The following is a 22979-nucleotide window of genomic DNA, read 5'->3' on the forward strand; positions in this document are numbered from 1 at the left end:
AGAATCTGTCAGAATAAACTTCACATGTGCACACTGCAGACAGATCAGGACGCAAATACATGAAAAGGCACAAAAAGGCTGTAGTTTCCTAGAGGCAGAACTTTAAAAAAAATGTAATGAGGGTTCCAATGCACATTATGCAGTATATGAATATCTCAGAGTTCCTAGGGTGTAGGGTTTAAATAACCCTTCTTGTGCAGATCATAGAGCCTGTCACAGGAAACTATTGTTAAGAATTCTGTAGGATAGCTTCAAAGTTTTACATTAGTAAAACCAATTAAAAAACAAACAAACAATCTATGAAATCCTCCTTGCAAAACAAATTCAAATCACCTTGGATCTGAATATTAAATGAGAAAATGGAAACTTTCTAAAAGACAGTAAACAAATAAGGTAGTTGACAGTTTACTGAGCAGGGGGAATCTGTGAAACTGACAATTTACTGAGCATTGTGCCATAGGGATCAATATGAAGGTCTGCTGTCACTTAACATCTTCATTAATGATCTGGAAGAAGGGAGTAAAAAACAGCAGCCTAGTTAAATTCACAAATGATACTTAATTGGTAGAGGATGCAAACACCAGTAAGGACAGAGACATCATAAGGTTAGAAATGCGGATAGAACAAAGATAAAATTATTCGCCGTTCAGGAAAATTCAAGCTAATACCTATGTACTTTTTGTGGGTTTCATTAAACCTCAACTAAACTGTTGTGACCTCCACTCTTAATTTAAGATAGCTGTGAGCGGCTTCACCTTAGACAAAGGGGATATGTGTCAGCCATCCAGTAGTTTGGACTTTTGTGGGTCAGGGTCTGTGCAAGACACAGAGAGACAGAAGCTTAAGCTGAAGGCCCACATAGAGGCAGAATTAGATGAGGAAAAAAAGGCCAAGCACACACAGCCTGGAAGGAATGCGTGTGGCCCTAGAAGAAGCCGAGAGAGATGTTGTGGGTCAGAATATTGGCTCAAAGAGTTTGGTGCTATGAGCAAGGAAGCAATCTCCTGTGTTAGGTTCCTCCTGTGTTTGGAGAAGCAGGCCTTTGGTATTCTGCCTGATGCAAACTTGATCAATTTCTTATTACTCTAGGAACAGTCTACAGGTCTCCAACTTTAACTATCTGTTCAGATCAAAAGGGGTAACAACCACAGGTACAAAATGGGGAGGGAGGAGAAACATTGGAAATTGATATTGAAAAAGATCTGGTGTGAAAGTGGCCAGCAAATCTGAAATGGATATAGTATCTGCAATGGGATATGGCAAGAGAAAAGACAAATGCAATTTCAGGCACACACACTTCATCTCTGAACAGAGATGTAATGCTGCAGTCCCTTTCTAAAGAACTCTGGTGAGACCACTCCTGGAATACTGGACTCAGTTCAGGATAGTTCCCTTTCAAAGGGATATGGACAAACTGGAGGGAGATTAGGGAAGACTGAACAATTTGAGGGTGCTGATTTGACTTGTGAATTAAAATAAAAATAATATTCTTGGCAAAACAACAATGTTGATGGGATTGAAGGGAAATAATTACAACTATGCTGATGTTCTCCAAACGTACACATACCACCTAAAGGCCACACACACTCTCTTCCTCGGGTTTGGCTTTATTGGTAACTCAGATAACAGCGACAGAACATGAACCTCACACAAAGCTTTCTCTCCAAGTTTAGGTATTTCCTAGGGTCTCCATGAATGAGTTTCCCTTTGACAGTCATTCCAACCCCCTTCAAACAACCTCTAGATTGGTTGTATCTGCTGTAGCCTCAGAAGCAATTAGCTGCATTAGAGCTGGTTGGTTGGGAAAAAAAGAAGGGAAATTTTGTAAGCTTTTCTTTGTGCTTGTGCCACAGACAAAAATTACAGGAGGAGCTAATAATGACCCTTATATAGTTGCCTAACACTTTCCTTTATAGAAGATTCATGCAACCTTTTTTTTCAGAAGCACCGATACCTTATTGTTTGCAAAAGGCCTTTGAAATTGATAGGGGGTAAAGCCCTCAGGTTAGAGAAGAGTCTTTTCTTTGTCACATAAATTTCTATCCATGTTTTGAGGGGATATAAACTATTGAAAATCATGATTTACCTAGTCACTCTTGCATTTCTCAGGAAAATTTGTGCAGCATCCAAATAATAAGTGAACATGGATGTTCCAAGGCTAGGTTCATGCTACTACCAAAGCAGCTGCAGAGGGAGGGATGAGATAAAGTGAGGCAAATTATCCTCCTTCCCAACTCTCCCTGGCAATCTTCCTGAACCCAGCATGTGGCCCCTGTCATCCAACCCTTCTCTGCAATAACCGCCTTCTCCTGCTCATGTATTTAGTCTTGTAGTTCAAGTGGCAGAGGTCTATCCCCAGTGCTCAAGGTTCGGGGTTCAAAACACCACCTACGATGCATGGTTGGGGGACTGTTTCAGTTGTACATAATAATTCACCTTTTTTCTTAAAACCCTTAGGAAGTTAGATACAAAAAGACTAAATTGAAAAAATGTAATTTAGGTTGCAAAGCCAAGCACTCAAAAGTCAGAAAATGCAAAGTTTAAGGTTGCCGGTGCATTCTGCCTCATTGTGCATATGCTTTATGATACAACCTTTAATTACACGGCCACATATGATCTTTTCCACGGGACTCTTAACTCACTCATTACACAGGATGTATACACAAAGGGGCAGAATACAGGCTGTATGTAATAAGCTCCTGGATGACACCCCTCACCTCCTGCACCAAATATAACATGGCAGAGCAGAGATTCAGGCTAAGAGAGGTACAAGAACATGAAACAGCTTTAAATGCTATGCTCTGAAGAACACAGAAACAATAAGGTGATTGACTTTTCATATTTTTGAGAGGTTGTTTTTTTTTGGTCACTCAAAACAATCTATACTTTTGCTGACTGAATCCTACAAGTCTTATTATGACACTAACATTCTTGTTGCCATAAACAGGGCATCCCTAAGGTCTTTCACATCTCTCCAGAAATTCATTTCTAAGTCCACATGTGAAGTTAAAGGACCAAAGGAAGAGACCATCTACTCAATCATAAACTGAGAATATGAAAGTATGATGGTAAAATACTCTTTCCACTATTTAATCTACTGCAATTTACTCACATTGGGAACTTTGGAAATATGGCTAAGAGCAAAGGCTCAAACAGCTCGAAAATAGGTGGAAGGAGGACAAGAGTCAATATACTTGACATGGCATGCAAAATATTAATAGGTCACTGTTCAACTTTTATTTGAACAAGGGTATCATGTGACAATTGGCAGGGTTTATAATGCAACACAGTTTCTATTAAAGACAGACTAACAAGCTATTTCTGTGATTTACTTAGGTATTTCTAATACTACTAAGGAAGTCTACATCGGAAATTTGTACTCTTAATGAAATACTTCCTTCCATTCTGTGTATGCTGGTTTTTTGTTGCAGGAGTGGCCACAAATAAGGATTAGTGGCCCCTACGCTGCACTGGAGTCTATGTTGGGGAGACTAGCATAGATCACAAAGGAGGACTGGGGGTGGTGGTGTCTATATTAGTCAGAGCCCTGATTTCTGTGACAAAAACTGTGACTTACTTTTCTTCCTCATGAAATGCTATGGTATTTGTCATCCTTTCCAGTATGATTCCTGCATAAATGTGGATCTATAAATGTACAATGTAGGAGTGTATGGGGTTTTAAATAGTTATCAACTATCAAATGATTTTTAACAATTTTTATTGTAAAATAAAAGATTTGACTTCTTATAATTTCCAACGATAAATAAGAGGAATTTAAAAATTGTGTGCCATGCCTCTTCTATTTAAAAAAAACCCTCATATTTTTTGCCATGCTAACCAATATTAAACATGAGTTCTAGGATGATGACATTACTAGAAGTGAGGAAAGCAGCAACGAAATGCTTGCTTTGGGGGAGAAGGGCAAGCAGTTGGAAAGAATTGCAGGAACACTAACAGATAAATAATAACTGACTAATCTTTGGCACCTACCAACCTGAGGCTATCCTTTTAAAAAAGCACTGGAGGCAAATATACTGTACCTTGTTCCAATATCCAGCCAGCTTCCATAATCTTTAACCAAAAAGAAGAAGTGCTGTGAAATAAGAAAATAATGTTGTTTAGTATATAAACATTGCACAACTTGAAAGACAAGACTAAAACCAATGTTTCCAGGTTGTTTACTCCAGGTTTCTAACTTTTCAAGTGGAACAAGGGCAAGACCTTTCAAGAAACGTTCATTTGGACTAAACTAAACAATATTCGAGGAGCTAGTGGAATCAAATATAAACAGCTAAAGAGGAACAAAGGCTGACTAGTTCTATCAAGATGTGCTCTGAGGAGTACAAAGGATTTCTAATAGAGAGCATTCTTCAAGAGAAGAAGCCCCCAAACAACTTTATTGTTTGGGACACTGGTTCTCAAATTTGGCAGTGACCTCAGGATAGGCTGCATAGCTGTTTTATAGGGACTCTAGCACAGATATCGTGTATGACCATGTCTCTCTGTGTGCCTCAGTTCTTCATCTGCAAGATGGGAATAAAAGTACTTCCCTACCTCACAGGTATTTTGTGAGGATAAATTACACAAGAGTGCAAGGTGCTCAGCTACTATATAATTGAAGCCATATAACTACGCAAAATAGATTTTTTTTTAAATTTGTCCTGATTTACAGAACACCTCCATAAAGCAAACAGTTGACTTAATTAGGGTAAGCAGATACTCAGCAGGGAAGACTGTGCAATTCATATAATTTTTCATTGTGTATATGTACATACACACATAAACACACACACAAACACACATATATAATGCTCTTATGTTTTTTGTTTAATATGTGAAATTATCAATTTTATATGGACTAAATGTCAATATTTTCCCACCCTTGGCCATGACTACCAAATGTAAATAATTAACCACTACTATACATTGCATTGTAGGAGATTTGGGTGAAACAACAAAAAGGATTCTGGGATGGAGTCTAAAGGGATCTGGGATATAGAGTAACAGAAGAAAAAGTGTGTCATGTTGGGGTCACAGGTGAAAATGTTTGAAAAGCTGTTTTACAACACAGAGAATGTGTATATTTGTCCGCTGTGAGATACAGAGATACCTCAGTCCCTCTGACTTTCCTCACTCACACCTAATATGATGTCACCCTGTTCCTTACCTTTTACCCCTACTCAAAATAAGAAACAGGAGAAAAACCAAGATCCTCCCAACTCCCTATGAAGCAACAGAAAAAAAAACTTGCCCTGACCTCTCCTTCTTACTCCCTCCACCCCACAGAGTGCCTAAGAGTTTCATCCCAGGGCCTGATTCACACAGCTACCAAGCCCTGGCTGCCTGGTCTCCCCTTTTCCTACCAGTTAGACAGTCATGTGTGACCTGTCCTTCCCTAGTGACCAGGGCCGGCGCTTTCACTTAGGCGACTTAGGCAGTCGCCTAGAGCGCCAGCATTATGGGGGGGGGGGCGGTATTTTGCTGGGAGGGCGGCAGGCGGCTCCGGTGGAGCTGCCGCAGTCCTGCCTGCGGAGGGTCTGCTGGTCTCACGGCTCCGGTGGACCTGCCACAGGCATTTCTGCGGACTGTTCGCTGGTCCCGCGGCTCGGGTGGACCTGCCGCAGGCATGCCTGCAGCAGCTCCACCGGAACTGCGGACCAACGGACCCTCCGCAGAAATGCCTGCAGCAGGTTCACTGGAGCCGCGAGACCTGCGCGCGGGGTGGCGAAATGGCCCCGCGCCTAGGGCACCAGAAACCCTGGCGCCGGTCCTGCTAGTGACTCTCAGGCTAGAGATACAAGTTGAGAAATGGCAGCATGGAGACGTGGGTCATGTCCTCTCAGTGATGGCAGTGCATGATTCATCAGAAGCAGAGATTTAGGGCAGGTAAGGACTAGTTTCGCCTCCCAGTGACCAGAAGCCCTCTTTCCCATCGCTCACACACAACAATCTTTAGTGATTAACAAAAAACTTTAGCAATTAGCTGATGTACATCTTAGGTTAAACTAGTTTCTTAAAGATTATTTCAGACAGAAATCAGGGCAGAAGATTAAAATCAGAAACTCCACCATCTGAAAAGGAGCATTTAAAGCTGGTGGGTTGAGTACAGCAAACCTTTAAAAAAAATAAACTCAAAAGCTACTTTAAATTTCTAACAACTGTGCATATTTTAAAATCATAAGAGAGCACAACAGAATAATTATTCTCAATACTCTCCCTGAAGTGAGGTATGTAAGGAACTCAATCCATTTAAAGGATCACGCTGAAAATCTGCTGTATTTATAATGCAAGTTTAGCAAATAGCTCCTTATTCAAATAAGTACGTACAATACTTTTGACTTCTTCTCAGAATTTGGATGCTACCTCTACTAACTGTGTGGTCAAACACCATTCTGGGTATATGCAGACAAAAGAACTTGTGCCTGCAAGGTTCACCAAGTAATATTACAACAAATAAAAGATTCCACACAGTTAGTGGCTGCATTAAGTGTTTGGTAAGAATAAGAACCATTACCCATTCCACTTTATTTTTGTTTCTATAGTCGTCTTCTTGTTTCATAAATACATAGATGTGTATATGTACATACACAGACACACACACAATTTCTGCATGTCAAAACTCTGTAGTTCATTGCATATGTATAGTTTATTAATATTTTAATTATTTTCCTTCTGAAATTATTAAATAAAAAAACAGTTTATAATAAATCTGTATGTGAAAATTAGATAAAAATACTTTTAGGACTTCTAGCACCCAGCCTGCTTGTTACTCTAAGATCAAACTAGACATCCTGATGTCTTGTACCTGCTATTTCTTTTATATGGTAAAACTTCTTAAACCACACTGCAATGTGAAATGACATAACACAAACAGCAGGTTTTGTCACTTTGAAGTATATCTTCCAAAACAGAATGTGGGAAGTGAGAGCAAAAATAGTATAACTCCCTGCCTACTGCTTTGAGTGTGTTTCCATTCCAGTCATGGCATAATATAGCAATGCACTGCTACTGTCGAATTGGGGAATTAATTGTGTCCCTTTAAATTTATAAAGATTTTTTTTTTTTAAGATGTCTCTACTTAAATGATTTTGACCATGAGTCTACAATTGGCTGGGGTGAATTTTCCCCACTGCCTCACACAAAGGATACGATTGCTCTATAAAAGATACCTCTCATATATTTTCCAGCCTTCCACTGATAATTCTGACAACAGGTTTGAAAAATCAGTTCAGTGTCTGACACATTTCCCTCTCTCTCTCTTTCATCTTTTTTATGGCAGCAGGTAAGAAACTGCTGAAAAATTAACTAGACCAGGCACCCAAGTAAATCTAGCATTCCCTTGTGCTCTCATACTTTTAATTCGAACATTTGATTTGCATTTAAAAACCAGGAATACTAGGTTTAAAAACAGCAGAGTTAAAGAACTGAAGTAAAAAAGAATTACACCTCTTAAGAAGCATTCCTTACATGACATACAAAGCATGAAGATGGGGATTTTTATCTGTAAATTATACCAGGATTTTGATTCAATTCACTGCCCTAGCTCTAAAAACTTTGAAGTCTGAAACTAGATCAGATATCTCTTGATTGAATTAGCTGAGCACTCTGCTTTCTTGATCCTATTTGTACAGAATGTCCAATGGTAGCTTACCAAAGCCATAATGTCTGAAATCACAAGAACGATGAGGAAAAGGCTGCAAAAAAGGAGAAACCATAATTCTTAACTCATAGCCACAAATGCAATTACAAAGTTATTAAATCCCCAAGTACAAATATGAATTAATATATTACATGACTTCTTGCAGCTGGCTTTTTCATTCTCTGAGAGATATGTTTCCAATGCATTCATGGGAGAAGTTAACACACAAAACAGGGCTGATATGTCTAACATGTTTGGAATATACAATTTTATCATGACGTTTTGACAAGAGGCTTATTCATTAATGTAATTACAGTTTCACATTAGGGTACCCCAAAAATGAGTTATTTACCAATAAACCTGAGTGGCTTGTCAAATGATAAGTGCTCCCGACATATTAAAAGAATATTAAAAACAGTTTAAAAATCTGTAAATGTGTATATCATGAATGCACAATGGGTGACATCCACTCCTTACAGCACAAAGCCTATGCACCACTTCAAAACCTCAGAGTAGGAAGGCTTGGAATCTCCAGAAGGATTCAAGAATGACAAAAATGCTTGTGAGCATAAAATTATCTTGAATATTCTTCAAAAAGATCGAATCTGTGCTGACAAACCAGTCTCATTGGGTGAACAGCTGCTAAATGAGATTACATGAGCCGCTCCTCCAGCTCCTTGACTGACTGAGAGTGAAAGTGCTCCAGAAGTTCCCAAAAGCTTTGGGAGAGTGCTCCTAAATCCCCTGAAAACCCAGGAGTGTGAACCTACAGTATGTAGGATTACTTTTGGAAAAGCAGATTTCAGTAAGTAAAATGACTAAGAGGAGAAAATAGAGCTAATAAAGCTTTTTCATTTTCTTAATATTTTACTCCGCACATTAAGGTTTTGAAGGAGTAGACCACTTGAAAGCAGTTATTAATGACTGGCTTGTCAGTTAATGGCATTAGAGCAATGCTGCAAAGAGCTGATCCACTAGCAGGCAGGTCATTAACTGTAATAGTTTAATTTATACAGCATTATCATTATAAAATATAATCAGTTTACAGTGTGAAACTTCATTAGAAAACATTATCATAGTGCTCTGCAAGCATCTGCTAGTGGGCCTAAAAACTGATTTATCCCTTCGAGAAAACCGAATTTAGTGCTATATTTTCTAGCACTTTCTTGATAAATAAATTATGCTTCATTAGTTAATAAAGATGTGGCAAATTCACTATTTTCCGATTCATCTACAAGCATCTTTTCCATTGGAAACTTAGTATTGATTTAAATAGCCAGCGATGTCACAATCTTGCAATATTTAGCAAGCGCTGAGCTAAGGTACCACGTTGACGGGACAGGTATCAGAGCCTACACAGACAGAAGATTCTCATGAAGAGCATGAAGTATGCTTCCAATAACGAGCAGAGGGACTGAGGCCTCGTCTACACTACGCGTTTAAACTGAATTAGCAGCGTTAAACCGATATAACCCTGCACCCGTCCACACAATGAGGCCCTTAATATAGATACAAAGGGCTCTTTAAACTGGTTTCTGTACTCCTCCCCGACAAGAGGAGTAGCGCTGAAATTGGTATTGCCATGTCGGATTAGGGTTAGTGTGGCTGCAAATCGATGGTATTGGCCTCCGGACGGTATCCCACAGTGCACCATTGTGACCGCTCTGGAAGGCAATCTGAACTCGATGCACTGGCCAGGTAGACAGGAAAAGCCCTGCGAACTTTTGAATTTCATTTCCTGTTTGCCCAGCGTGGAGCTCTGATCAACAAGGGTGGCGACGCAGTCCCAAATCCAAAAAGAGCTCCAGAAGGCACCGTACGGGAGATACTGGATCTGATTGCTGTATGGGGAGACAAATCTGTTCTATCACAGCTCTGTTACAGAAGACGAAATACCAAAGCATTTGAAAAAATCTCCAGGCTATGACAGACAGAGGCCACAGCAGGGACTCAGCACAGTGCTGCGTGACAAGTGTACAGAAAGCCAAAGAATCAATGGACGCTCATGGAGGGAGGAGGGGGACGAGGATTCCAGCTATCCACAGTTCCTGCAGTCTCCGAAAAGCATTTGCATTCTTGGCTGAGCTCCCAATGCCTGAAGAGGTCAAAAACATTGTCTGGGGGTGGTTCAGGTATATGTCATCAATTACCTCCCTCCCCCCCCGTGAAAGAAAAGGGAAAAATCGTTTCTTGCCATTTTTCAATGTCACCATATGTCTACTGCATGCTGCTGGTAGACGCAGGTGCTGAACACCAGCATCCTCTCCTTCCTTTCCTGATGGCAACGGTACAAAATGGGAAAACCGTCATCAGTCCGTGAGTGCTCCTGGCTGGCCTCAGTGAGGTTGGCCGGGGCGCCTGGGTAAAAATGGGAATGACTCCCTGCATTCCTGGCAGACAGTACAAATGCTGGGTAACCGTACTCATCATAGGTAGCTGGAGCCTGAGCTCCATCACACCCCCCCGTGTCTAAAGAAAAGACTCTGTACTCCTGACTATACAGCAGCGGGAGGCTGCCTCCCCCTCATTTTATCTCACTAAAAAGTCAGTGTTTCTTATTCCTGCATTTTTTATTACTTCATCACACAAATGGGGGGGACTGCCACTGTAGCCCAGGAGGGGTATGGGAGGAGGGAAGCAACAGATGGGTTTGTTGCAGGGGCACCCCCTAGAATGGCATGCAGCTCATCATTTCTGCGGGATATCTGGGGCTCTGACCCACAGCGGCTGTGCTCTCTGGCTCTCTAGTAGACTTGTCCCATATTCTAGGCAGGACTGCCTCTATTTTTAGACAAAACATAAAGAAGGAAATGACCCAGGGAGTCACTCCCATTTCTGTCCATGCGCCACCGGCTGACTTCAGCGAGGCCAGCCAGGAGCACCCATGACAGCAGCAGACGGTACAAAATGATTGATAATCGTCATTGCCACTTTACAATTGCAAACAGTAAAAAATGATTGATAACCATCATCTCATTGCCAATTTACAATGGCAGACAGTGCAATAGGGATGGTAACCACCTCTGCTGCCTTGCAAAGGCAAATGAATCCTGCTGTGTAGCACTGCAGTACCGCCTCTGTCAGCAGCATCCAGTACACATATGGTGACAGTGACAAAAGGCAAAACAGGCTCCTTGGTTACCATGCTATAGCGTCTGCCAGGGCAATCCAGGGAAAAAGGGCGTGAAATGATTGTCAGCCGTTGCTTTCATGGAGGAAGGATTGAGTGACGACATTTACCCAGAATCACCTGCGACACTGTTTTTGCACCATCATGCATTAGGATCTCAACCCAGAATTCCAATGGGCAGGGGAGACTGCGGGAACTATGGGATAGCTATGGGATAGCTACCCACAGTGCAACGCTCCAGAAATCGACGCTAGCCTCGGTACATGGACGCACACCACCGAATTAATGTGCTTAGTGTGACCACGTGCACTCGACTTTATACAATCTGTTTTACAAAACTGGTTTATGTAAAATCAGAATAATCCCATAGTGTAGACATACCCTGAGAAGCTATTCATGTGACTAGCAAAAAACTTGCCTCTTGATATGTACAAACATACCTACCTGGAATGCAGCAAGGATTTCATAAAAGAAGAACAATGCTAATCTCAGTGCTCTCTTTTCAAAAAGAGAATGTTAAAAGAACACTATTCTGGTTGCAAAGTCAAGCCTTGAGAAGTTAAGAAATGCCAGAATTAAGGTTGCCAGTGGAACTTTAATTCGCCCCCTTTGTGCATATGCATTCTGACACAGTCTTTAATTACACGTTCACAAGCTTTTCTTCCCATAGAACTTATGCCCCATTTAGTGCAGAGGATGGACCTATACAGGGGATTGTTAGGACTGTGTTGTAAAGGGGGCTGTTGTCATATCAGAAGTTGGAAGGCATGTTATAAATTAAGCAGGGGGCGGCAAAAAGAGAAAAGATGGTCTCATGGTTCAGGCAGTTAGATGTGGATCTGGAGAACTTGATTCTCTCCCTTCCACTGCCACCAAGTTCCTGTGTGAGCCTGGGCAAGTCACATAAACCCGACTTTTCACAAATCGTCACTAATTGCATGTTCTGCATTTTTTGGGCACCCAACTTGAGACTCTGATGTCTGATTTGCAGAAGTGCTGAGCGCTGACACCTGCAAACTGAGAAAGTGAATCTGTACTTTGAGTATCTAATGGTAAGTACTCAGAAAAATCACATCTTTGTCTCAGACTGAGCACTCAAAAAGAGTGGAAATGTTTTACCTTAATAATCACCATACCTCAGCTCTCCATCTGTAAAACAGGGATAATAATGCCCTCTCACCTTATGCAAGTGTTGCAGAGATTGACTGATTAATATTAGTGAAGATACTATAATGATAAGTTCCATAGAAAAGCCCGTGGGAGGATATTAATAATTCTCTTTTCAGGGCAAGGTTGGAATAATACACAGTAAAATAAGGCCTGGAACCACAAACTGAACAGGCAGGGTTCCTGTGGAAAAAATACCATGTGAAATGTATTTAAAGATTATATCAGAATGCATACACACACAGGAGGTGATTAAAGTTACACATGTAACCTTTATTCTGATCATTTCTAATTTCTGAGGGTTTGATTTTGCAATCTTACTAGTGTTCTTTTAATGTAGTTTTTTGTGTGTAATTCCTTGCACAGGATCATTGGCAGGGTTGGAACCTTTAGATCCACCACACAGACCTCAACCACTTGAGGTAATGGATTAACTGCTAGTAGTAGGTTGATATCCTCTATGTTAGCCATCACTATAGTGGGTGAGACATATGAGTTTCACATATATTTGCTGACAGCAAAGGAATGGTGAGACTCAGGAATCTGGGTTCCCATTCCAGGCTCTGGAGGCGAGTGTGCTCTAGTGGGCACAAACTTCTGCTTGTCCCTCCCAAACTTAACCTCTTCTGCTGTTCTGCCTCTTAGCCATCTGGGCTCCTCATCCTAGTCCCATTCTCCTTGCCTACCCTGTCCCAGTTTCCTCTTCTAAGGCTTCTCATTCCAGTTCAGTCTCCTTGCAAAGAATGTAAGAGTTTTTCCCTCTGGGTTTCTGTTCGGGTCTCAGTCTCTACTCTGTCAACTTCCAATGTCTCCTCCTTCCCACACCGAGTCCCAGTTCTGCCCTGCCAGTTCCCAGTCTGATCTCCCCTTCCACTCCCCTGGCTCCCAATCCTTGTCTCTTTCCTCAGGCTCCTCATCCAATTTCAGTCTCTCCTTCCCTTCCCACACATTCTCTCCTGGGCTCCTTGCCCCAGGCTCTTCACTGAGCCAGTCTCAGTTCTCCTCCAACACCCAGTTCATTGTCAAATCATTCTATTTCCCCCCTTAGCAGGGAGCGGGGGGAGAGGGGGTGTATGGGTCTGGAGTTCTGGGGGGCTCCTGTCAGGGGGTGGGGAGCGGTTGGATGGGACATGAGAGTCCAGGGGGTTCTGTCTGGGTGCAGGGGTGTGGGTAAGGGTTGGAGCAATTAGGGGACAGGCAGGGGGTAGGTCCGAGAGGCAATTTAGGGGACAAGGGCAGGAAGGCTTAGATAGGGGGTGGGTCCCAGAGGGGGTAGTCAGACAAAGAGCGGGGGGGCGGCGGTTTGGGGCAGTCACCCAGCCTTCTGCCTGAGCCCTGACTGCCCCCCCCCACACACACCAGTCCTCTGCCCGGAGCCCTGCACCCCCCTACATACCCCAGGCCCTGCCCTGAGCCCTGTACCACCACAGCCTTCTGTTGACCCTTCACCCCACCCATGACCCCAGCTCTGACTCTGGCACCCCCACCACTCCCCAGCCCCCCACCCTGACACTGCACCCCTATACCGCAGCCCCCCGACATTCCATGCACCCCGCACATCCCCACCCCCACCCTGGGCACCAAACGGGAGCTCCTGCACCCCCACTCACATTCCCACCTGCACCTCTCACACCAAATGGGAGCTGCCCAGGTAAGTGCCCCCACACTCAAACCTCCTGCCCCAACCCTGAGACCCCTCTCCCTCATTCTAGCTCCTGGCCAGACTCTTCACCTCCAGCCCTGTGCTTGGTCCAATCCCACCCCCAGTTCAGCGCACAGAGAGGAAGAGAATGGGACAGAACCAGGGAGAAGGTAGGTACCCACTGTATGTGGGCAAGGCCAGGACCCCAGACCGGCAGCGGGCTGAGTGGGTCCGGCAGCCGGGATCCTGGCTGGCAGGAGCCAGCGGATGGAACCCCTGAGCAGCAGTGGGCTGAGCTCAGCCCACTGCTGGTCTGGGGTCCCAGCTGCTGGCCCCGCACAGCCCGCTGCCAGTCTGGGGTTCTGGCTGCCAGACCCTTCCCAGCTGGGGTCCTGGGCGCAGGTCCCACTCAGCCCACTGTCGGCCTAGGTGAACAGAACCCCACACCAGCAGCGGGCTGAGTGGGCCGGTGGTGTAAGATCAACATTTTAATTTAATTTTAAATGAAGCTTCTTAAACATTTTGAAAACCTTGTTTATTTTACAACACAACAATAGTTTAGTTATATAATATATAGACTTGTAGAGAGAGATCTTCTAAAAAACATTAAAATGTATTACCGGCACGCGAAACCTTAAATTAGAGTGAATAAATGAAGACTCAGCACACCACTTCTGAAAGGTTGCCGACCCTTGGGCTAGACCATGCTCAGAGAGAACAGACTCCTCAGATATTTTGGCTGTTAAAATCAAGGAAGTCATTTAACTCATATAGATCATGTGATATGAGCTGGATTATCTGCACTCACATCTGCAAAGAAAGACCAAACATGGGAGGGTAGAAGATTGAGCAAGGAGTGCAGTGTCTTAAACGTCAAGCTAGCATTAAATTACTATGGAAGGGCAGAAAGAAATCCATAATGAAAGTGTCTGGTCAAAGACTTGTTTTGAGTCCCTTTTTAAAAAAGTGCAATTTGTGGTAAGGTCAGAGCTACGAAGTTTTAATTTAGCTGGCTTGTACATACAGACACTCCCCGGGTTACACAAAACCTCATTTACGGAAAAAGTTTCATAAGCTCTTTTTTTTTGGGGGTGGGAGGCAGCGTATTTGTCAGGTACATGTCCCCAACTTACTCAAAATTTGATTTACGCAAGCCGTTCCAGAACGGAACGCTTGCATAAGTCGGGGAGCTTCTGTATATTTTAAACAAACAATATTTGTACTATATGGAGATGCAATTTAAAATATGAAATTCTAATTTAAATATTGCTACTTTTTCTACATAAAGACAAAAGTTTGTTTGTTTGTTTGTTTGTTTGTATCTTTTGTGTGTTAAATGCAGAAAACTAAATGTTTGATAATTCATACTGGGCCAAACTTTAAAATTCACCATAATTTTTTACTCATTTGTTACTGAGGCAAATTCCCACTGAAGTTAAGGAAGTTTCAGCCTGTGTAATGAGTGAGCAAAAAGTGAGCTAAGTCATTAGAGTGGCTCATTGGTTAGTTTAGTCTGAGATCTGATAAATCCAAATTCTTTCAAAGTGAGTGAACTGGTGTACAAATGGAGTCTGATTCAGGGTATTTCACATCCTTACTAATTACACTGTTTGGCTGATTTCCATAATCAAACCCACTCCATCTACTGAAGTAATAAAACATTTGCTGTACCTTTTAGAAGATAACTGGGTTGTGACTTGAACAGCTTCAAAAGCACATGACACAAGGACAAAAGGGATTACAATCTGTTTAAAATATAAATTGCATTATGGTTTAGAGCAACATTTGTAAAACAGCCTATCAGAACACCAGTAATGATCATGGAAACATTTTCCAGCTTTTCAAATTGCCATTATGGGAAGCTTCATTGTAGCACGTTATAAAAATAAAATATTGGCAAAGAAAGGGTGAAAACTCATTTGGCAGAGAATATACTTAGTAAACTGATACAAAATCTATGGCCATAAAGTGAAAAACTATGATGCACCATGCCATTCAATGATTAAAACATATTAATGATCCTTGTTTCAGCTGATCCAGTCTAGCATTCATGATAAATATCGGGGCAATACTGTAACACATAGAATTTGCTATATTTTACATGGTAGTTCCCAGAACTCCCAGTGTGAAAGGATGATTTCAGTCCATGCACAAATGCCTGGATGTGAGAAGAACTGAGACAAAAAAAGAATAAATACTCCACTCACTGTCCTCCAAGAGGACACAACTAAGTCAACCTGCACAACTTAATGAATTAAAAAAAAATAACCTCTGAAATGTGTGCACTGCCTTTTTTTTTTTTAGAATTGACCCACACTTCTTTAAGGCTAGAAATACAAAGCATCCACCTTTTAAAGATTGAACCTGTCATTTCTCAGCTCCTGCCTTTACAGCTGTTGGAAAGTACAGGTTGGGATGCAGATGTGGTCACATCTGGGGCAGAAAGGCAGCTGCAATTCCGCTAACGGTAAATACTGCCCAGCATCCAGCAGGTTTGGATTCAACAAAGCCCTGGACCAGACTCTGGTTGCTCCTCCAACCAAGTTTTCTCCTTGGGAAAAGAGGTGACAGCGTGAACGTATCACTGACTTCACGCATAATCTAGCAGCAGGTTGTCTGTGCTGCTGTCCCTTAGTGCTGTCTAACGATTTCTGCCCTAGATGTCATCAGAGAAGCACTCCTAAACCTTCCCTTCAAACAGGGAATGACAGCATAGGCAGAGAAATGAGAAGTGCAATCTTTAAGAGACTATTTGATTTGTTTATTTTAAAAAAAAATCAGATAAAGTTTGCAAAAATGACAATAGCAAAAAAAAAAATCAATACATTTCTATTTAATACAATCTGGATGAATGGAGATAATATATATTTTCCCCACTTCCATTTGGGTATTAAAAAAATGGGGAAAACATAATGTTTTAAGTTATTTAACATCTGTTCAATGTTTAAAATTTCCATTTAAATATAATAAAATATATTTATCATGAGTCAGTCATGTATTCTGTATACTGAAATCAAACACCCTTTATGGGCTTTATTTTCAGAAATTCTGTAGAAGCAGATAGTTGCACATAGGATAAAATGGGTTAATGAATCTCAGAAACATATATATTCTGTACATTGAAAAAGAATTCCTGCATGCATGATATATTACTCATTAATCCGTTCTTTGAGAGAACTGCACAAAGATGCAATTACTAACCTTCCACACCAGCAAGCTTCCCATTACAAAGGGATTGAACACAGTCAGGAAGCAATAGATAGAAGCAGGGTCAAAGCTATAGAACCATGAAAATAATAAAATAAAAATTATTAAAATGCATCTTTGCAAACAGTATTTTCTATAAAAAAAAGCAGAACATTTCATTTTTCCTGCTAATGAGACATTCAAGCCATTACTGTTCAATTGCTATTGTCCAAGCTCAAGTAGAGTATTACTTAGCCTATGTATCTCAGCTTTTTCTTTCTCTGTGATTATTTACAGTCCAACTCTTTGAGGTGCAGAGCTCTTCCTCAGGACTGAGTGCTCTCAACACCAAACAACAACCAATAATAGGAGTTAAGCTAACTCAGCATCTTTCAGGACTGGTCCCTTAGACCAAATACCATAGAAAATAATACTTAAATACAACCACCACTAGATTATTACACTATTCTTATTATTTTGCTAATGTTGGACTGTTTTGCTAGACATGTGCTATTTGAGCATTTTTTGCACTATCTTCTCTTTTGCACTCAACTTCTCTCAACAACATCAATAAGATTTACCTGTTAACAGAAGCTATATTTCCAGTACCAAAAAAAGCCGTCACGATGAAGAAAACCTAAATATGGCTAAGGAAAATCTGACATAAATGTTACATAAAAGATCAAATAAAAACAACATGCTGAAAATTTCTTTTTCAATACCTGCCAATCCAGCACTATGAGAAGCTCATTTACTATTGTTATAGTTTGACATTACATTTAAAAGTATGAAAACAGATATCCTTGCCTTACTGAATTTTCAGATCCTGACTGAGGTCTGGTCTACACTACGCGTTTAAACCGATTTTAGCAGCGTTAAATCAATTTAACGCTGTACCCGTCCACACTACGAGGCCCTTTATATCGATATAAAGAGCTCTTTAAATCGGTTTCTGTATTCCTCCCCAACGAGAAGAGTAGCGCTAAAATTGGTATTACCATATTGGATTAGGGTTAGTGTGGCCGCAAATCGACAGTATTGGCCTCCGGGTGGTATCCCACAATGCACCACTGTGACCACTCTGGACAGCAATCTGAACTCAGATGCAGTGGCTAGGTAAACGGAAAAGCCCCGCAAAATTTTGAATTTCATTTCCTGTTTGCCCAGCGTGGAGCTCTGATCAGCACGGGTGGCGATGCAGTCCCAAATCCAAAAAGAGCTCCAGCATGGACCGTACGGGAGATACTGGATCTGATCGCTGTATGGGGAGAAAAATCTGTTCTATCAAGCTCCGTTACAGAAGACGAAATGCCAAAGCGTTTGAAAAAAAATCTCCAGGCTACACAGTGCTGCGTGACAAGCGTAACGGGAAAGCCAAAGAATCAAATGGACGCTCATGGAGGGAGGGAGGGGGTACTGAGGACTCCAGCTATCCCACAGTCCACAGCAGTCTCCGAAAAAATATTTGCATTCTTGGCTGAGCTCCCAATGCCTGTAGGTTCAAAACACATTGTCCGGCGTGGTTCAGGGTATAGCTCGACAATTTACTCCCTCCCCCCCCATGAAAGAAAAGGGAAAGAAATGTTTCTTGACTTCTTTCAGTGTCACCCTATGTCTACTGAATGCTGCTGGTAGACGCGATGCTGCGGCAGTGAAGAGCAGTATCCGCTCCTCTCCTCCCCTGGTGGCAGATGGTGCAGTAGGACTGCTAGCCATCCTTGTCATCAGCCCGTGAGTGCTCCTGGCTGGCCTCAGGTGAGGCTGGCGGGGGCGCCTGGGTAAAAATAGGAATGATTCCCGGTCATTCCCAGTAGATGGTACAGAACGGCTGGTAACGTCCTCTTCATAGCAACTGGGGGCTGAGCTCCATCAGCCCCCTCCCTTTCCTGTGTAAAGAAAAGATTCTGTACTGCCTGGACTATCATAGCAGCGGGATGCTGGGCTCCTCTCCCCTCCGCTTAATTTCCTCTGGACTGTCAATACAGCAGTCACGGAGGCTGCCTCCCCCTCATTTTATCTCACTAACAAGTCACTGTTTTCTTTTCCTGCATTCTTTCAACTTCATGACACAAATGGGGGGGACACTGTCCACGGTAGCCCCAGGAAGGTTTGGGGAGGAGGAGAAGCAACGGGTGGGGTTGTTGCAGGGGGCAGCCCCCCCGTGAATGGCATGCATGCAGCTCATCATTTCTGCAGGATCTGACACGGAGCAGCTGTGCTCTCTGATACACTGGTTCTCTAGTACACTTGCCCCATATTCTAGGCAGGACTGACTCTATTTTTAGAAACCATAAAGGAGGGATTGACTCAGGGAGTCATTCCCAGTTTTGTCTTTGCACCCCCGGCCGACCTCAGCCAGGGACCCCCATGATAGCAGCAGACAGTACAGCGACAGATAACCGTCATCTTACTGCCAATTTATAAAGGCAGCAGATGGTACAGAACGACTGATAACCGTCTCTGCTGTCATGCAAAAGCAAATGAATGCTGCTGTGTAGTGCTGCAGTAATATCTCTGTTAGCGGCATCCAGTACACATACGGTGATAGTAAAAAAAAAGCTGAACGGGCTCCATGGTTGCTGTGCTATGCCGTCTTCCAGGGCAATCCAGGGAAAAAGGGCGTGAAATGATTGTCTGCTGTTGTTTTCCCGGAGGAAGGAATGAGTGACGACATTTACCCAGAACCACCTGCGACAATGATTTTTGCCCCATCAGGCACTGGGATCTCAACCCAGAATTGCAAGGGGCGGGGGAGACTGCGGGAACTATGAGATAGCTACGGAATAGCTACCCACACTGCAACGCTCCGGAAATCGACGCTAGCCTCGGACCATGGACGCACACCACCGAATTAATGTGCTTAGTGTGGCCACGTGCACTCAACTTTATACAATCTGTTTTAAAAAAACGGTTTATGTAAAATCGGAATAATCCCGTAGTGTAGACATACCCTAAGTCAATTCTGATGGAGGGGAGCCCATATGCAAATCGGGTTAGTGACCAGTCTGTCCCAAAACCCATCTGAGAGACCTAGGAGTCAGCATTTTTTCTTGTTCAGCTGTGAAAGGGTAGGCTGGCAATATTTAGTCTTATTTTTAAAAACCAACAACCACAGCTAATTCCCCAACAGTTCTTTATAACAATACAGTCACACATTCAAACATATGCACTTTTGTACATTTTAATGTGAGTGCTGTCCATATATCAATGTACACACATTTGTCTTTGTTGAGGAATTAGCTGTGGTTGATGGTTTTTAAAAATAAGACTAAATATTGCCAACCTACCCTTTCACACTTTCGTTGTCCAAATACCACAGCCCATCCATTATCCCATTGCTTCCTCTTACCTGCCCTTCTTCCTTTCTGCACATTCAACAAATATAGAGACAAGAGAGGTGGGGACAAAACCCTGAACTGATGGAATCTGTGTAGCTAAAAGGGTCTAAGGCATATTCTTTTTATACAGGTAAGACCTAGCTGCTACACAACCCCATGGAAGGGCGAGGATGGAAGGCTTCTACCTCCCCTTAGTGGTGAGGCCAAGGACCAGTATTGTCTCTCATACCTCTTTAACCTGCCACAGTTCCAGCAACCCTCCCCCGACTGTGCAGTGGGAAGGTAATCAAAAGGGACTCCTGCCTCCAGGGTTCCATGGGGGAGAAGACAGGGGCTGGCATTGCCTCTCCTGACCCTGTCATGGAGTATTTAAATATCTCAGTACAAAAATTTCAATATTAACTATTCAATAGGGTCTTCAAGCATTTGCAAGCAAATTTTTGGAAGGAATATGTTAACACAAATAAAGCAATTCATAGCATCTAACTCCCAAAAGTATCACATTATTTCAGGTTTAGTAATCTAACAACCTAACAATATTGCAAAATTCTTCCAGTTCAGATTTACAACAGCTACAGTTCTCTAATAACACAGGAAAAAGCCTAATGGGCTGGGTTGCCACCTAATCAAGATGCCAAACATATGCAATCTGAATCTCCTTCTGGAAGATCAGGCTAACAAAGGCCTGAGGCTCCTCAAAACAGACCAACTCTCAAGCCCTAATTGGGACTCCTGATATGTTCTTTTAATTTAAAATAGTTTCATGGTAGTAATATTACAGTTCAAGTTAAGAAGTCATTTCTTTCCTCACCGCTATATAGTCAATGCTAATATTCTAAACTAAAAAAAAACCTTTTGAGCTGAAATTCATTGTACTTGCTCTCATTAGAAAGATGAACATTTTATTAAAACTGAACAAAATATATTCAGTTCGTTTAGTGTGCCAGAGGAAATAGTACATTTGAGCTTTAAAAACTGTTCAATATTTTTTTGCTTAATCAAAGAAAAGCTTATTTTAAAATTTTCAAATATGGCCCGAGGCCAGGGCTATATACCCCATTAATTTTGCTAAATTTTAAACGGTTTGTTAAGAAATAGCAAAGCTGTAAATGAAAAAGATAACCTTACTGTACAGTAAATACAGTTGCTTTTAAGGCACCCACCTAAATCATATTCAGGTTTTGGATTCTCTCTGAACCCAGAAAACCATTTGCTCATTCTTTCCTTAGCTCTGATTTTCCTCCACAAGGACAGCTCAGACCTCCTGGACTTTCTTCTGGGCCCTGGTGTTCTGCAACAATGGGACTCACAGCTGTACACAAATTATGCATGGGGCGTACCACTAGCAGTGAAGAGGAGGAGCAGCACTGGCCACCCCACTGCTACTCAGGTTTGGTCCCACCAGTCCTCCAGCGTGACAAGGGAGCTGCGGGGCTGAACCAGAGTAGTGTTGTGAGTCCCTCGTGAATGGAGGCCACAACACTGAGTTTTGGCCCCACGGCTCCTTTGTCACAACAGAGGAGCTACAGGGCCAAACCTGAGTGTGCACACTGGGCAGTGGGACTGCCAACAGTGCTCCTCCTTACCACCAGCTCCTGCACCAGGGCTCCCTTTCAGTGGCCTGTCCAGACTTGCCCCACTTCCAGCAGCCATGTCACCTCTCAGAGATGGGAAGTGACACTACATTTGGGCAGGTCAAGCTGGAATGCAGGGGCTGAGCATTTGGTAGCAAGGTGCAGTTTCAGCAGCTTCAGCAGGGTTGGCTCCACAGGGACTTGATGGTGTGTACAATGGGAAACATTTGTTTTGGGGCACTCCATTCTACGAATTCAAACTTTGTATGCTCTGGGATTTTGGTTTACCCTCCTCAGACTGGTGCCTACAAATGAAAGCACTGTGTACTCCATAGAGCACAAACCAAAGCTCAGGAATCAGGCTGCCAAACTTGCCAGGTTCCTTCTAATGTTATAAAAAGTATGCTGGGGTCCTAACTCTTTCTTTCTTCCTCCCTCAGCCCCACCCACTACAATAAACCCATTTCTGCACTGACCCCATGCTAATTCTTCCTAGAAAACCCGCTAATCTTTCTTGTAATTGACAAATTCACTACAATGGATTTCAAATCTCCCTCACCTACCCACAACCCAGTGACAATCATATCTTTCTTTCACAGCTACCCAGTCTTCACAATAAAAAAAACAGGAAAGGGATTATTAGAAACAATTTAGTTTTAGGAACGTTTAGTGTCTGAAGGATCCGGCCCTATGTTTGCTTATCATCCCATCCATGAGAGTCAATTTGTGACCTATAATATAGTATAATATAAGTAATAATTTTAGCATAAACCTTTCTTAAGGGACAAAGAAAGGAGTTTCAGGTGGGTACAGTTTAAACCAGCCTGTGCATCAGTAGATCAACTGAGAGATTAGCATGGTATTTTGAACAAAGGCCTTTAAAAGAAATCCTTCTTTTAAAAGAGGCCGTCTGTATATGAATTCAGCAGTAACCCAAGCAAGAGTGCTAAATACAGTACATTCTGAAATGGCCATTGTGCCACTGTTCAATCTTTTCACTGGAATCTAAATTACTGTGTCATAATCACTGCTTTCCAAACAAGGCAAAAGGATACAAAGAAAAAAGACCTGCGGATGTCATCCAGGTGGAGTTGCCGAAACTGAGTTATATCAGTAGCATAGGAGAAGTTGAGAACAGCAAGCTGTAAAGATAGCAAGAAGAAATCAATACATGATGTCAGGTGGTTCATTTTGATACTAAGAATATATTTTAGATGATTCAATGAGAAATTAACTCACTTCCCCATCAACAGACAGATCCATTTGTGATGAAGCCTGTAAACTTTTCCTATAGTTTTCTTAT

General features: G+C 42.3%; 1 protein-coding gene across 1 annotated transcript in view; it reads right to left on the reverse strand.

The window, feature by feature from the left end:
- Window positions 1-22979, reverse strand: part of PIGN (phosphatidylinositol glycan anchor biosynthesis class N) — a 189698-nt gene that overhangs the window by 12581 nt on the left and 154138 nt on the right. Inside the window, exons 23-28 of the mRNA XM_075062010.1 lie at window positions 22732-22818; window positions 17346-17401; window positions 16780-16855; window positions 15250-15323; window positions 7652-7694; window positions 4041-4093 (exon numbers count right to left, since the gene is read on the reverse strand). Of these exons, the coding sequence (XP_074918111.1) occupies window positions 4041-4093; window positions 7652-7694; window positions 15250-15323; window positions 16780-16855; window positions 17346-17401; window positions 22732-22818 (389 nt within the window). The remainder of the gene's footprint in view (window positions 1-4040; window positions 4094-7651; window positions 7695-15249; window positions 15324-16779; window positions 16856-17345; window positions 17402-22731; window positions 22819-22979) is intronic.

This window comes from Chelonoidis abingdonii, chromosome 2 (assembly GCF_003597395.2).
Source record: "Chelonoidis abingdonii isolate Lonesome George chromosome 2, CheloAbing_2.0, whole genome shotgun sequence".
Classification (NCBI taxonomy): Eukaryota; Metazoa; Chordata; order Testudines; family Testudinidae; genus Chelonoidis; species Chelonoidis abingdonii.